Source organism: Taudactylus pleione, unplaced genomic scaffold, assembly GCF_031769625.1.
Source record: "Taudactylus pleione unplaced genomic scaffold, aTauple2 ptg000687l, whole genome shotgun sequence".
Taxonomy (NCBI): domain Eukaryota; kingdom Metazoa; phylum Chordata; class Amphibia; order Anura; family Myobatrachidae; genus Taudactylus; species Taudactylus pleione.
Window position 1 is genome coordinate 1,395,176 of NW_028285089.1, and position 16,616 is coordinate 1,411,791.

A 16,616-nucleotide genomic window follows, 5' to 3' on the forward strand; every position below is an offset into this window, starting at 1 on the left:
ATAACTCGCCACTAATTGACACTGTTTATGCCCGGATGCGGCTTCCTTATTACAGATACGGAATGCAAAACACGGGGAGGGTTGCAACACATGCCACATACAAGGGGAGGGGCTGCTTTGGGGGCAGCCCCAACCTCACACAACAATGACAGAATCATTAACAAAATATGGAGACAAACGTACTATGAATTATGTCAGTGATTCGTAACGTGTCAGCGAGGAGGGAAGTCGGGAACTATTCATAAAACTAAACGGCTGGGTTTTCCCATATTAAACATGGCCGTTTCTGATCTTCCGGGCTGCGCGAGACGTGGACGTACTGTCTGTTATTGGTGGTGACGGCTAGAGAAGGGAATCGGATTACCTGGCTGTTACTGGTTTGTGTTGGAGAGTTGGCGGGAAGGGAGAAGGCTGTGGCAGAGCGGTGTCTGCGGATAACAGGTAATCTGGCCGGGCCCCGCTTCCTGCCATGATGCAGTGTGTTGCTGGAGGCTATGTATAATGCTGCTCTTCTATGTGTGATCGGGGCATAACATATGAGGAGAGATGGAATCTGCTCTCTGGTGCTTTTATTGTAGGGATGTACAACAGCTTCCAGTGGTTTGCAACCATTGATGTTTTACTTTAGATGGTAGTGTTTTCAGCATTCGATGGTTACTTTCTAATGGTAGCTGTCATCGAATGGTGTGGAAGCGATGGCCATCCGATATTAAAATACAGCTGAATTCTGCTGTTTAACATCAGAAATGGCCACAGGTTGCTACTGCACAAACATGGATATTTGCGCATATGCGAACCGTGGAAAGTATGTTTTTGCCATCGAAATTCGTTTGATATGATGGTTCGCCACCATAGCATCGAAAGTTTAGATGGAGTAAGCCCAGCCATCATTTGATGGTGCGCTTCCGATATCCATCTCTACTTTACTGGTGCAATATGTCTCTTCACCTAGGCCCAATATTATTTGCATGTCTACCAATTTTTAGATGGCATAAGGAATTGATATCAACCATTGATTATTCTCCGCCATTGATGGCTCTGAGGCAGCAATACTTCTTTTTTTTTTTTTAAATGTTCTCTCTGCACAAGGGGTACAAAACTTAGCCGCAGCTTGCTAAACCCTGCCCCTTCCCTGATTGGCCTGCTGTTCCCCACAACAGGAATGTCCATCGATGGGTGCAAACCATCAGTGATTTCACTTTGATGGTTTCAATGGCACCATCAAGGGTTAACCCATCGATAGCCATCCCTAGTTGAAAGATAATACGCATGCACATAATTTGTGTTTCCATGGAAAGCAATGCATTTGGTGCTGAGGTATTAGAGGGGGAGGAATAGTAATTTATTCAGCTTTTTTGGCTAATGAAAAATGTCAATTGTAATGACAATGGTTAAGGTGAACTCAGGGAGGACAGAAACCTCCCGTGGAGCAGAAGGGCAAAAGCTCTTCTGCCCATCTGCTCCACGGGAGGTTTCTGTTCTCCCTGAGCTCACCTTAGGAAACCTGCGTTATGGGTTGACAGGTGTACCGCCCGAGTCAAACTCCCCACTTGCCACTGTCCCTGGAGTGGGTCCAAACACAGCCAAAAGCTCCCTGAGCTCGCCAAACACAACATCACTGTCATTATTCAGTATTGCAACAAATCTAAGTACATCATACTTAAATATTTCAATATATATAATGTACATAAACCCAAATATGTACTAAATAATAAGGGTGAAAAGAAAGCCCTTTTACTTAAGTGAAAATCTGTTCTCCCCATACACTCCTAGATTATCATTTGTCCCCAGAGTGAAATGACAGCAAAATTGAATTAAGGGGCTAGACCGCATGAGCACACAGGAAGGGGAGAAGCAAGCAAGCCAAAAAAAAAAAGTGTTGGCATCTGCCCTAAGTGCTGGTCACCCCAAAATCAGTAGAAAACCAACATGGTGTCCTTCCTGATTTTAAATTAACCAGGACTAGGTGGGACCACAGAGGGGAGACCTGCAGTGTGTCTGTTCCCTAGAGGTTAGGACATGCATAAAAAAAATTACAGCCACCGGCCCAGGTATACCAACCCCTATTGTTGTAGTACTGTAGATATTCCTTTACGCATGTTGCAGTAGGTATGGGTCAATGGTTGTACACAACAAAACATACAAAAAATGATCTCTGTCCTTGGCATTTATAACAGATACAATGTTTCACGTTCACTGCAGGGTGGCTGCAGATTTAGGTAGGAAACAGGAGGTCCCCACCTCCTTATAAATCACATAGAATAAATATAGTCAATTCTGCGCCTGTAGTTTAAACTAAATGTATAGTTATGCTGTACACATGAGGTAGGTCTTTAGGCACAAAAACACCAAACAATAGGGCTGTATGTGAAACAATCCTTTAATATGAGACACAATGCTCTAAGGGTTATTCAAATGGGTAAAAGCAAACGGTGTCAATGGGGGGTTGGACACCTAAAGTACATATGATGCAAGGTAAGGATAGAGTGGAACATAGGGGAGGGGTATAGGTAGCTTTTCCCCAAAAGTGTGGGGTGAAACTGAGGTCTAATGCTCAAATAAATATGTCAGTAGGTAGGCGTCCCTCACCTGCCGTGTAGTCGGGCTGCAACGAGGGGAATTAAACAGTGTCAATGGGACGTTGGACACCTAAAGTACTTACAATGCAAGGTAAGGATAGAGTGGAACGTAGGAGAGGGGTATAGGTAGCTTTTCCTTGGCATGCTACAGGTACCAGCATGGCCTGTTCAGTGCCAAAAATGGATACCAGGGCATGCCAGCACTTGGAGAAGCATAAGTAATGGGATGTCCTGGCACCTGGGTCTGCTGGCACCAAATGCTGTATGTTTGTATATATATGTGAGTATATATATATGTGTGTGTGTGTGTATATATATATATATATATATATATATATATATATATATATGTATATATGTATAGACAGTATGCAACTAGCTTTGGATCATTTAATTATAAGGAGGCTTCTATAATAATTAATACACAACTTATTGCCCCAATGCATCATGCAATAGACAACCATCAATGTAATGTTAAAAGTCTGTTTAAAAAAAAAAGATCCCACTATAAACATACAGGAAAACATATATTCTACCACTGCATATAAAACAAATATAAGAAATAGACTACGAAGTTCAAAAACATAGTTTTGATATTGCACAGCTTTAGCCTAATGGAGTCATGTAGCAGCAATTTAGTAATACAGTATGAGCAGCTGGGTAAAGGATCTTGAGAATGCAGAAGTGCAGTGTAATCAATATCACAGTGCTGCTTGGAACATGTTTAGGGCATCGCTGCCGAGTACCCGCAGCTGCTGACACTGGTGCCATGCCGCTATTGAAATTTTGAATGGCCTGTCTAAGGAAATAAATTGTGAGAGGAAATGTGCTGCCTATCGCTGTGCTACTTGCAAGTGTAGTAAGGCTCCATGTGTATACAGGCTGATATCAGAATTCATGCTAAACCAGTGGTGCCACTCATCAACGCGTTTCGTTCTCTAGTATGAGAACATTTTCAAGACATAGGTATTCCTATCTTTACACTTTGTCAGGGAAACACTATGCAATAATAACAGTCTTGGCATTTTTCTTGGTGCACTACAGGGCCAGGGTCTGCAGTGCTGTACAAGGGGGTAACATAAAAAGTAGCAGACTACAAAACAGCTAGCCATAATGTAAGTACAATCATATTGCATGGTAGAATAATTCAGCAATTGACTGGAAGACAGACAAGACAGACCTGAGCTTAACAGTTATGCAGAATAACATAAGGTGAGGCAGCTAGATATAGATGCATACAGACTCAAATCAATTCAGTATAAGACATGACAGGGACACATAAGGAAGACATTAAACAGACATGAAATGTAAGGTGGAGGACTCTGCCTGTGAAAGCTTACATTCTCAAGGTGATAAGAGACAATAGGCATAGTGAGGTTAGGTGGGCGGGTTGATGCCTGGATTGTTCTATATTGGAGTTGGCACCAAATGGGGTAGAAGGAAGTCCTTAAGATTGGCCCTGTGCTACTCCAAATGTTGTGGATGCTTGAGAACTCTGGAAAGGAACTTATGGAGGCAGCATCACGGTAGTAGGGTGCAGACAAAGCCATGTTTGCTAGTTCTCAGACTGCTGGAGCACCAGGGTCATCATACATGGTTGGGGCAGCTGGAACAGGCCCAGCACCTCACTCCCTGTACCCGAGAGATAGTGAATCTGATAGCTGCTACATCGGTTACGAAAAGGAAGAGGTGGATACATGTTTTTTGTGGACCCTGTCTCCTTAGGAAACTCAACTCAGGTGCCTAATTGTCTAGGGCAAGTTAGAATCACATTAGGGGGACAAAAACCTAGTGTTGGTTACCCTAAAATCAGGGAGTTACCTCTTCCCGATGTTGGTTAACCAGTGCCATACTGAAAGCACTAGTGCTGTTATTTTTTGTTGTTTTTGTTATAATTTACAAAAAAAAAAATTCTGAAACATACCTATGTGGATTTTACATATGTCTGCCTGCAAAGGTTACATTTTATTAGGACATTATTGGGTGAATTGTCTGCAAATCATGGATGAAGTACTATACACATCAAACATATCTGATGAAAGAAAGTCTAGCAGATTAACCATTGTGGCAAATCAAAATATTATTTTTTGTTTATTTTGTTGTTTTTGAGCTTTGACAGATTATCATTCATGTCCATACAGTAACAAATAACTGTTCAGAACTGACTTTTGATTGTTTATTTACCTGATTATCTGTTAGTGAATGGCCAGCTTTACTGTTCTAGTGAGAAATTTTCTCAAACCTCTGATGCTCAAAGAGTTTAGTATGTGATATGAACTACTGACAAAATGGGGTATATATAGGGGTATTCAATATGGGAGCGAAAACTCAGTTTTTGCGTTAATATCGCACCTATGACGTCATTATCACAGGTTTTAGTTTTACACTGTATTCAATTTCAAAGACTTTTCGCAGGTTCAAAAAGTCTTTGAAAAAAAACGGGGATAACTTTTCACCACTGAATAGCTGGCGAAAAAAAAGTGCAGAATTGGGGTTTAGGGGTGCAGGCTTAAAAAAATAGCCTGCACCCCTGGGAATGACATTTAAAAAATAACTGTGTCAAAAAAAGTAAAAAAAAAAAATGGGGACACCCCAAAAAATTATTTTCAAAATTGGGGTGAAAAAAAAAAAATGGGAAAAAATTGTTTAACAATAGGGAAATACTTGCAGAATAGCCCTGAACCTATGCGGCAGGTGTTTTCTAGAATAGGTTTATAGCGGCAGGTGCACAAATGCAGAATTTTTAAAAACTTACTTTAGGGACATCAAAATATACTAGTACCCATTTTCATGTACCCCAAATTTGATGGGACCACTTAAAAAAAAGAAAAAAAATAACCTAAGTGCTCTTCTGCATCACTTCTTCAATGTCGGGAAAAAAACACCTGCTGCGGCTATTTAAATCCCCGACTTTCATTTGCAGGCTAAAATGGGGATACCCATAGTGATCCCCCATGTTTTTACAACTTTAGGGGGGTCCTACAATTTTTTTAAGGAAAATTTCGTAACTTTACGCAAATCCCACTTCGCAGGCTCCCGTTTTCGTTAGTTTCATATTGAATACGGGTATAAGCGGGCGCGCGCCCAATACTTTATCCCAGGTAAAAGCTCCGATATGAAACGTAAACGTCGACAGCGAAGTTTACGTTTCATATTGAATTCCCCTCTTAGTTGGTAAACTATAGAGCGCACCTTCTCCATATGCAGCCTTAGTTCTACCACTATGGGTATCCCTTCCCCATGGAATAGTATAGAGGGAGTAGGTTAGTGATTTATCTGGGCGCTGGGGCTACTGTAGTTGGTAAGCAATAATAAAAAAAAAAAAAAAAAAAAGATAATAGTTCTCTCATGAGCAATGTGACTATCGTGCAATATAGATAGAATTAGATAAGTACAATATACATGCAATGAGCTCTCTAGAGCAGACGTGAACACTGTGCTGAGGGTATGAATGTCAACAAGCAATATGATAAAAATCATGAATTTATTGATATAAATCTAAAATGAGCTCTAAAGGTGCATACACACAACGATTTTTTGAACGATTATCGATAACGATATAGTTTATTGTTCAATCGTTGAAAAAATCGTTCACTTTCTGAGTTAAAACGATGAATGATTATCGTTCATGCGCGTTCGTGTTCACAGTTCAGTCAGACTGACCAACTGAACGATTTTCATTGAGAATATGCAAACATCGTTTGTAGTTCAAAAGAATCGTTCATTACACTAAAAAATTTGACAGAAAATCGTTCATAAAATCGTTGTGTGTGTATGCAGCTTTAGGAGCAACATGATAATGTAAACAATTAAAACAAGTACAGTAATCAGCTCAGTAAGAATTATCCGGATAAAACTCATGCCAGACACTCACCAGCATAATACTCAGTCCTGGTTGTTGTAGCTGCACACAGGGGGCCAACGCATTTGCAGAGGAAGAGCCAGCAGAGGCTAAAAAATGTTTGTCCACCTGTGTGCAGCTCCAACAACCAGGACTGAGACTTATGCTGGTGAGTGTCTGGTGTGGGTTTTATCCGGATAAATCCGTACCTTTTACATACCTGGAAAGACTCTCTCCTCCTCAGACCGGTACAACTTGGTCATATTTGAGCTACAGTGCATTGCAAAAGTATTCACCCCCTTTAAAATGGATTGTGTGAAGGTGTGCATCATTTCATTCACAGAACATGCCTACAACTGTGAAGTTGTGGGTTTTTTTTATATTGTGAATCAAACAACATTTAGGACAACATAACAGAAAACTTCAGCGTGCTTAACTATTCACCCCCCGCTAAAGTCAGCACTTTGTTGAGCCACCTTTTGCGGCAATTACAGGTGCAAGTCGCTTTGGATTAGTCTCTATCAGCTTGCCACGTCTTATCCCTGGGATTTTTGCCCATTCCTCAAGGCAAAACTGCTCCAGCTTCCTTCATGTTGGATGGTTTCCGCTTGTGAAAAGCAATCTTCAAGTCTGACCACAGATTCTCAATTGGATTGAGATTGACCATTCCAACATATTTACATGTTTCCCCTTAAACCACTGGAGTGTTGCTTTAAGCAGTATGCTTTGGGTCATTGTCCTGCTGGAAGGTGAACCTCCGTCCCAGTCTCCAATCACAGGCAGACTGAAACAGGTTTTGCTCAAGAATATCCCTGTATTGGCACCATCCATCTTTCCCTTGATTCAAATCAGTTTCCCAGTCCCTGCTGCTGAAAAACATCCCCACAGCATGATGCTGCCACCACCATGTTTCACTGTGGGGATGGTGTTCTTGGAGTGGTGGGATGTGTTGGGTTTGCGCCAGACATTGGGCCTGATTCAGAGCTGAACGCTCTGACCAGAGCGCTCGCTCTGAATCAGGGCCCTCCTACCTGTTTTTGGAGCGTCCTCATGGACGCTTGCATAGCTGTGGATTACCACCCACAGCTTATGCGAGCGTCCATGATGATTGTCGCGATGGTCAAGACAGCTTGGCTGTCGCAGTCCGGGTCTCGCGCATGCGCACGACGGAGCTCCCTCCATCGTGCGCATGCGCATTGGGGTAACATCGACGCGCTCGCGAGCGGGTCTGGATGACCCCCATAGTGTTTTCCTTGGTGGCCGAAAAGTTAATTTTAGTCTCATCTGACCAGAGCACCTTCCTCCATGCATTTGGGCAAACTCAATTCGTGTCTTTTTATTTTTATCACTTATGCTGGCCATACACTCTGCAATTATCGGGACGATCCGCCCGATATCGGCGGATCGCCGCGATAATTGCAGCGTGTATGCGGGTGACCGAGGGTTAAATATTGCTCAGTCGGGCATGCTGGATTGTCCAGCATGCCCGTCCGATGCGATATTTACCCGGGAAACTGTCGGCCGCATCGGGCAGTGTATGCCCAGCGCGGCCGACAGACAGACATTTCCTGTGTTCCTTCCTACGGAAGGAACAGGGAAATGTCTCCTCCCCCGGGGGCGGAGCGCGGATGTCGGGCTATACACTGTGAGATTTCTCTCACAGTGTATGCCGGCGACATCTGCGGCTGGCAGGCAGCCAGATAAAATGTCTGTCGGTCTGACAGACATTTTATCTGGCAGTGTATGCCCAGCATAAGTAATGTTTTTTCTTGCCACTGTTCCATAAAGCCCAGCTTTATGGAGTGTACGGCTTATTGTGGTGTTGCAGCCTTCGGGGCCTTTCAGAAAAGGTGTGTCTATACTGACAGATCATGTGACACTTAGATTTCACACAGGTGGAATTCATTTCACTAATTATGTGACTTCTGAAGGCAGGGCCGCCTTCAGATTTCGTGGGGCCTGGGATGGGGCAAATAGGCAGGGCCCCCCACCCCCTTCCCCAAGTAATCTCCCTCCCTCCCCCCTCCACACAACGAGGGACCCGGGGCCCGTCCATCCACTACTTTTTCCCTGCTAAATTTACTTTCACTGACCGGCTCGGCTGGGGGTCCGCTTCTAAAGCGCACAGCGACCTGCACCCAATACTATATCATCTCCCTTCCTCTCCAACCGCCCACCGCTGCTGTGGTGTTTATGGCTGCCTGTGGGAGGCAGTCAGAGAGGATGCTCTCGGCTGCTCAGTTGTGTTATAGGCTGGGAGCATCCACTCTGCCTGCCTCCCACAGCCAGCCATATACATAGCAGCGACAGGCATTTGGAGAGATGGTGAGAGGATATACTGTAGGAGTGGGCGCGGGCGGCCGCGGACCCCCGGCCGAGCCTGTTTGTGAAAGTAAGTTTAGCAGGGTAGAAGTAGTGGACAGGTGGTAGGAGGAGCAGGCAGGCCCCCAGAGTGTCCGGGCCCGGCAGTCCCCCCCCGGCCCGGCAGTCCCCCCCCTGATGGCGGCCCTGTCTGAAGATAATTGGATGCACCAGAACTTTTGAGGGGCTTCATAGCACAGGGGGTGATTACATATGCACATGCCAATTTTCAGAATGTTATTTATAAAGATTCTTTTTGATATATATTTTTCTCATTTCACTTCACCAAATTAGACTATCTTGTGCAGATCCATCACATAAAATTCAGATAAAAAAAAATAAATTACTGGTTGTAATGAAACAAAAATGGTAAAAAGCCAAGGGGGTGAATACTTTTGCAAGGCACTGTATTACCTGTTGCTCCCTCTGAGCTAATTACTGTACTTGTTTTAATTGTTTACATTCTCATTTTGCTACTTGGAGAGCTAATTTTATATTTGTATCAATAAATGCATGATTTTTATCATATTGCTTGTTGACATTCATACCCTCAGCAGTGTTCACGTCTGCTCTAGAGAGAGCTCATTGTATGTATATCGTACTTATTTATCTATTTATTTCTATCTATATTGCACGATAGTCACGTTGCTCCTGAGAGAACCTACTGCATACCATATAAATGATTTATTTATTTTAATTGCTTACCACCTACAATACCCCCAGCGCCCAGGTAAATCACTAACTTACTCGTTCTATACTGACAAAATGCACCTTCATGTAAAGCTTTTATATAACTTGTTGATGGCTTACCTTCAAGGCAAGATATTACTCTCATCCAAGCATCATGAATAATTCTGCAGTTAAAAAGTCTTCATAAATTGATTTAAAGTTTTTTTTTTTAATCATTAATGAAAATGTATCATAACATGAAAGATACACACCTATACAATTATCTGGCCGATAACAGGATATCGGCTGACTGGCCGATAATTGTATAGGTGTATATGCAGGAGTGTTAGTCGATAAACGATTTAAAACGCTCCTGCAAACGATTGAGTAGAGAGGTTGCATCTTATGTGAATTGTAATATTTAAGATGCTAGACTTCCCGATCCATTGAGGAACGTACACACTGAGCTAGAAATAGCTCTGGTGTGTAAGGGGGTCACACTGATCAGATAATCGTTCCGAGGATCGGAGCGTTTATCTGATCTGCCGAGTGATTGGCATAGTGCAGTGGTTCCCAAACTGGGTGCCTCAGGACACTTGCTGGGATGCCACGGGTTGGTGGTCCAGTACCAAATAAAATTATTTTTAGTCAGTGTGATAGGCAAAACCAGTGCTAATGGCTGCCAATCACAAAATATTTGACAAAAAGAAGTACAGCTCTGTCCACCACAACATTACTGAGCCTTAAGCTGTATACACACGGTACGATCTGTACCACCAACGACTTGAAAGATATCCTTTCATCCTGCCACATCTCTGATCAGGCAAAATTGACAATATTGTGCAAGTTGGCCTGCATGTAAGGACAATCCTAAATATCGTTATCGTTCATGCGGGAACACGCATCGTTGGTCGTTCACTGCATAAAAATGAACGATATATCGTTGAACGATATCGTTATCGTTCATAGATATCGTATCGTGTGTACGCAGCTTAAGAGTGACTTATAAGCACAATGTACTGCATTTAATTTTTGCTGAATTTCTCAATAAGAAACTTTTGGCTCAGGTGTGCCATGGAAAAAATGCTGATACTCTAGGGCGCCATGATTCAAAAAAGATTGGGAACCACTGGCATAGTGTGTACCTAGCTTAATTTGTTCCCATGACTGTTTGTTGCAGTACTTGATCTTGACACTAGATGACAGCAAAGCCAACAAGTTTACAAAAGAGAAATGTGACAAATTTTCAATAAACTTTTTACAAAAGGATGCATTTAATTCATTTCCCCACCACCGTTGTAAGATACATTAAAAATGTGACTACTTATAAAATCACAGCTTTTCTAAAGCATACCTAGCTTGTAAGGATGCTGAAACGTACACGTGCGCTAAGGGCTATATGTGCAAGATCACCTGGATAGATATTTCTAATACTTTCTTTTGATATTTTGTTATTACAGGTCTCCTCTGAAGATTTATGATGTCTATTGCTCCAATGTGCTATGAAACCCAATTTTTGGGGTTTACACCACAAACCTGCATACTCAGATTATACATTTCATTTCAAGACTACATATTTGACATGCTGCTGCTTGTGGAAACTGTAATCCTAAAGAAACTAGCGAATTTCCCAGACTGTGGGATAAGTCGCTTTGAGATTCGAGATAGCACTGAAAAATATCTGAGTTTTATGAATGAATGTTTCAACCACTTGTTTCAAAAAATGGAGCATTGTCTTTTAAAACTGGTGTTTAAAATACCCAGGAATATTCTGTTGTCAGAAGATAAGGTTCATGCAGAATACCCTTACAGTAAAGAAAAGTTTGATGATCTGCAGAGTGCAACAAAGACTTTACAGGAGCAGTACAAGTCAGAAACATTTGCTACTAGGTCTCTTTTAGCTGAGCTGGAAGAGCAAAGGATTGTGCAATCTGAGCTGGAGGAGATTCTGACTTTATTAGATAGGTTGGACAAAAGTCGCAGAGAGCGTGGAAATATAGACTTGGAGAGTTTTGCCTTTATGGTTCAGGCTTCAAAGAAACTGGAGGGCAACGTGAAAGAAATGGATACAAAACATAAAAAACTTAAACTTGATTTGTCCTGCAATACTCCAGTCCGATTAAGACCACGAAGATCTAAAAAGGAAAAAATAAAATTTTGGTGAAACATTTGGAATTTGAATGCTATAATAAAAATATTGATATATATATATAATTTATATTCCATCTGCCCTTAATAGGATAGTGGGGACACTTACCCTAAGATTTCTTTCTTTGGGCGGAATTCAATTGATTACGCGGTCCGGATCTCCCGTCTAAAGTGACAGGAGATCACGGGCCGCCATTCAATTGCTGCCGTTCTTCGCCGTGATCGCGCCCATAGAGGTCAGGTTTAGCCGCGTAAAGCAGCTAAACCCAACCAAAGTGCTGGGCGCGATCGCGAAAAGTGATGTTTGGGCGCCCAAACATGTCACTTTTCGCACATTTCAGCTCTCATCCCCCAGGGGCTGCGAGCTGAAATGTAGCGCTGGCAGCTGATCGCGCCCTTTGGTGTTTGCAATGAAATTGGGTTGAAGGCCTGATTTGTGAATAGGCTGCAGCAAATCATGGTTGTTCCCACCACTTCCTATTTACAAATTAAGCTGACTGAGGACACAGATCAAGGGAATATTATGGGAGGGACACACACTTCAGTTAAGAGCTGGAAAGGATGATTACTATGGAATATTGGCAGTTAATTGCATTTTTACCCAAGTTAAGCTTTTTGAAGTGATCTAAAAACACATGTATATTTCTCTTTTGCAAAGGAGGCAATTCACTTACACGTGAACTGCTGGCAGTTCGTCTGCACTTCTCAGACCAATTGTGATAGGCTGTGATCAGAAATCAGCCTTTGTGACACATTTGGAGGTAATTGTATCAGCCCCAAAATTTCAGGAGGATTCAATGTATACAGCATTTCTCACAGTAATGGTCTAAAATGTAACCATTATTTGAATATAGAGTGAGGGCACTATTGTACACATGCCAAAGTTCACTTCATAAAAATATACTACTAAGAATCAGTGTACTGTATATCACAAATAGTAAAGGACAGTAGTTTGCAGTGACCTAGATATGCCCTGGCAGACATCTTGATTACTATCATGACATGAAAGTGTTGACAAAAAATTGTGTCTTATTACACTGGTATTACTGGTCTAGTGTTGCTCCTGAAGACAATGTATTGAGCCGTATTTATTACAATCCCAACAAAAGGCGTTGCTTGACTTTAGAAAGCAGAGTGTGCTGTAATGTGGTGGCCACTGACTGTGCACTTTCAGTTGAGAGTATTCTACATGATTAGTGTTACAAACAAAGAAGCATATAGGTACTTACAATGATACAAAATACTATTCTGACCCCTCTTACTTTAATCAAATCAAAATAATCCGTTTTGTTATCAGGCGATTTCCAAGGATCTAGCGTTAGCAGGAGCTTATATGGCAAATACAAAAAGCTTTTTAAAGTCATTTGAATATTCTATTTTTCTTTAAAGCCTTTTTACCTTATAACAATAAATATTTGCTTTTAAAATACATTTAGACTACTGTATTACTTTATGAAATTTTGGTAACTATCTGTACAAGGTAAAATAAATACATAGATTTTATTTTTAATTACAATTTATCCACCTTCAATTTCTCTTTTTTTTTTTTTTTTCTTTTTTAATCAAGAAATCTGTAAAATGTGCATATATCTGTTTTGGTAACACACAATTATTTTGTGCTACATTACTTAAATTGTTTAAGCAAATAAAAAAATGTTTGAACCGCAGAAGTTATTCATATTTTGTTGACTGTCACCATGTCCCTATTCATCATGTCGTCAATGTGCTTTTAGTCTTCTTCCTTTTTTTTTTTTTTTTTTCAATACAGGTTGAGTCTCCCATAACCAAATATTCAGAAATATGTAATATTCCAAATTACAGAATATACCATTATCTAAAATACCCCTGGTCCCAAGCATTTTGGATATGGTAGACTCAACCGTATTGCTTTTTATTTAAAGTATATAGAGAAAAGAAAAAGGGGGGGAATTAGGTACACCCCAAAATTACTTCCAATACAGTGCAATGCAACATGTCGGCATACAGTTTTGAGATAATCAAATACAAACAAAAACATGCAATAATAGACATAAAGATACAAAGGAATATGTATATAAACTTGGGAATGGGCAGAAAACACAGAGATGTGTTTATAATTTTTTATTATTTTTCAATTTTTAATGACTTTTTGACAACCAATACTCGTTCCAGCCGAACCATCAAATATGTGAGTTGGAAGCCGAGGATGAGTACGGGACTCCGGCCACTTCTAGCTCATAATGGGATTGTACGCTTCTCTCAACCCCTTCCATAGTAGGAATAGTAGAGGTGCGCCAATAGTGGGCTAGAAGAAGTTTGGTGGAAATGAGGATATGGCCCATTATGTACGTGTCATTAAGTACAGTAGCTCTGTCTGATATATGAAACAGAGCTAAGATCTGGCATGGGGTGACGGGAATGTGAAGTCATTGAAATGAGGGGGAAAACCGATTTCCACAAAGTGGAAATCTTGGGGCAGTACCAAAAAAAAATATGCAGTCAGGTCCCTACATGACCAATCGGGTTGGATTGCCGGGTCACTAAATTAGAGGTAGATGGCTGGATGGTATGCATAGGTTAAGTATAGTCTATGAAGCAGTTTATAGAAATGCTCACTATGGGTAATGCATTTAGACAAGCGAAAACAAGTTTGAAATACCGTATGCCATTGTGCCACAGTGAGGGAATGAGAGAGGTCTCTCTCCCACTTTTTTAGTGAGAAGTGAGCCAGGGTCTGAGGATGGGTTAATAATGAGTACCTCCAATTTATACCGCCCTTAATGCTCGTTTTAAAAAGTTTTTCCCGAATATAACAGGGTAATACCGTAACAATGTGAGTAGTAGGTGTTGCTGGATATCCAATGCCGTAGCTGAAGATATTTATTGAAGTCTCTTATTACCCCTTTCCACCAAAATTCCGGGTCTGACCCGGAGTTGGAACAGAGTTCCTATCCGGATCAGACCCGGAATTTAGCCGGCACCGACTCGGGATATTTCCGGTCGGCGCCGCTCACACCAGAGTCGGGTCTGCATAGACCCGGTGTGAAAGTGGACGCTTGGAGATATGTCGCTCTGATCCGCGGGATTGGACGGCATATCATCTAGCGTGTACCCAGCATAACACTAATGTAAATTTTTACATTTATTATTATTTATTTTTCTACTTCAGGGTCCATAGGGGGTCCACAGGGTTGACCTTGGGGGTATAGCTGGATCTGGATCCATGGGCACCACGCAGTTAAAGCTTTAGCTGCTCCCAGGATGCACTTGGGTCCGTCCTCCTCTATACCCGCCCCCGAGCCACAGCACCTCAGTTTGAGTTGGTGCCCGGCCGGAGTCGGGTCACCTGCGCAGGGGGGCTGCAGGAGCAGCCCCCACAAGCTTTCTATTTAAAAAAAAAAAAAAGAGCCTGTTAGATTTTTTTTTTTAAACAGAGGCTCTCTAGTGTGGCAGTGACGGGCTGTCTATGCAGACGCCCACGCTGCCGCTCTCCTTCCCCGCTGCCACCGCGACGCCAGTACTGCACTGGAGATCGCGGCGGGGGGGCCAGAGTCCGTACTAGCCGGACTCTGGGTCCCTCCCTGGACTGCTGCCGGAGTCGCCGATTAGCGGCGGCTCGCGGGTATTGCCTGCACATGCAGTCCTTTGCCCCCGGTCCTAGGGGACAGACCGGGGGCCGCTAGCGGTGGCGGCGGGCTCCCCCTCTAAGGAGGAATACCCCGTGGAACCACTAGACTACCAGGGATATATTGGCAAGCGGGAAGCCGGCAAGCCCTGGGGTTAATAGGCTAGCCAGGGGAGGAAGCCTTCCCTGTCTTGCGGCTCCTCCCCTCGGCTCAGCGCGCCTTTCAGCACGCAGTCTGGCGTCGCTGAGCTGCAGACTCTTCGGCCACTCCTCCTCTGAGGTCTCTGGTTGCCATTTTCTCTGTGGCAACGCAGATCTCGGGGAGCACGCGGACCGGTCCCCCTGTGTACCTCTCCCCCGATTTAAGGACAGTGTACACAGCACTATAGCCCTCCCAGACACTGAATCTGGGCAGGTTGATTGTGGTGAAAAGGTGCAGTGAGTATATCTTCTCTGCATGGTATGTGACTTTTGCTAGTGCTGCCTGTCTGTGCTTATTTTCCGCTTACTGTCAGCTTATACCTGTCCCTTTACTTCTCCTACAAGCCCTACAGGTGTGTGGGGGAGGGGCGTTTCTTCAGACCTCACCTATATAAATCACGTATTTGTGAGGTTCGTCACATACAGTTGTGTGCTACACAGTACCATATTGTGGGCTGTTGTTCAGCACACCGGTGAGTGCGTTTACTTCTGCCCTGTTGCCAGATATATTTTTTTGCCTATATAATATATTCTGTCATGTCAGACGAGGAGGTTGAGCGCTCAGTGGCTCCGGTGTTAGCCTCCTGCGGACGCTGTTCTGCAGGAGTGGATAGGGAGGATTTGTCACAGGATGGCTTGTGTAGTCGGTGCCAGGTGGCTCCTGGCCCATCCAGACCTTCTCTGACGCAGGAACCACCGTGGGCGATGTTTTCTCAAGTGCTGGTGTCTTTTGCGGACCGTCTGTCGGTCCCGACTGCTCTCCCTACTAGGGCGTTACCCCAGCCGACCATCCCCCATTCCCCCGGTGTCCCGCAGTTGTTGCGGAGTCCTCCTGGGTCTCAGTCTGTGGGTCCATATACGGGGTTGCCTATGTATATACAGGCTTCCCCTGTGCCGCAGCAGCCTGCGGTACCTTTTCAGGCCCCTATGGCGACTCCTCCACCCTGGGTGGATGTGCTCTCCAACTCCGTGCAAAATTTGGCGGCCGCATCCTCGGCTTTTCAGTCAATGTTGCAGACTGACATGCCGTCTAGGGTTTCAAAATGCCCACTCATGGCACGGGCGGCTCAGGTATCGGACTCAGAGGGTTCCTCAGATGATGGGGAGGTCCCTGATGACACTGACTCGGACGCCTCGGTCCAGGAAATTGATACCAAGTCGTCCATTAATGTGCGAGCACTGGTTAGGGCGGTGCGTGCCATTCTTCTTATAG

General features: G+C 43.2%; 1 protein-coding gene across 1 annotated transcript; it reads left to right on the forward strand.

The window, feature by feature from the left end:
- Positions 1 to 105: 105 nt before the first annotated feature.
- Positions 106 to 13,117, forward strand: MIS12 (MIS12 kinetochore complex component). The gene is made up of 2 exons (XM_088456141.1): positions 106 to 441; positions 10,911 to 13,117. Exon 2 carries the CDS (start codon positions 10,928 to 10,930, stop codon positions 11,612 to 11,614), a length of 687 nt encoding a protein of 228 aa, XP_088312267.1. The 5' UTR covers positions 106 to 441; positions 10,911 to 10,927; the 3' UTR covers positions 11,615 to 13,117.
- Positions 13,118 to 16,616: the final 3,499 nt, after the last annotated feature.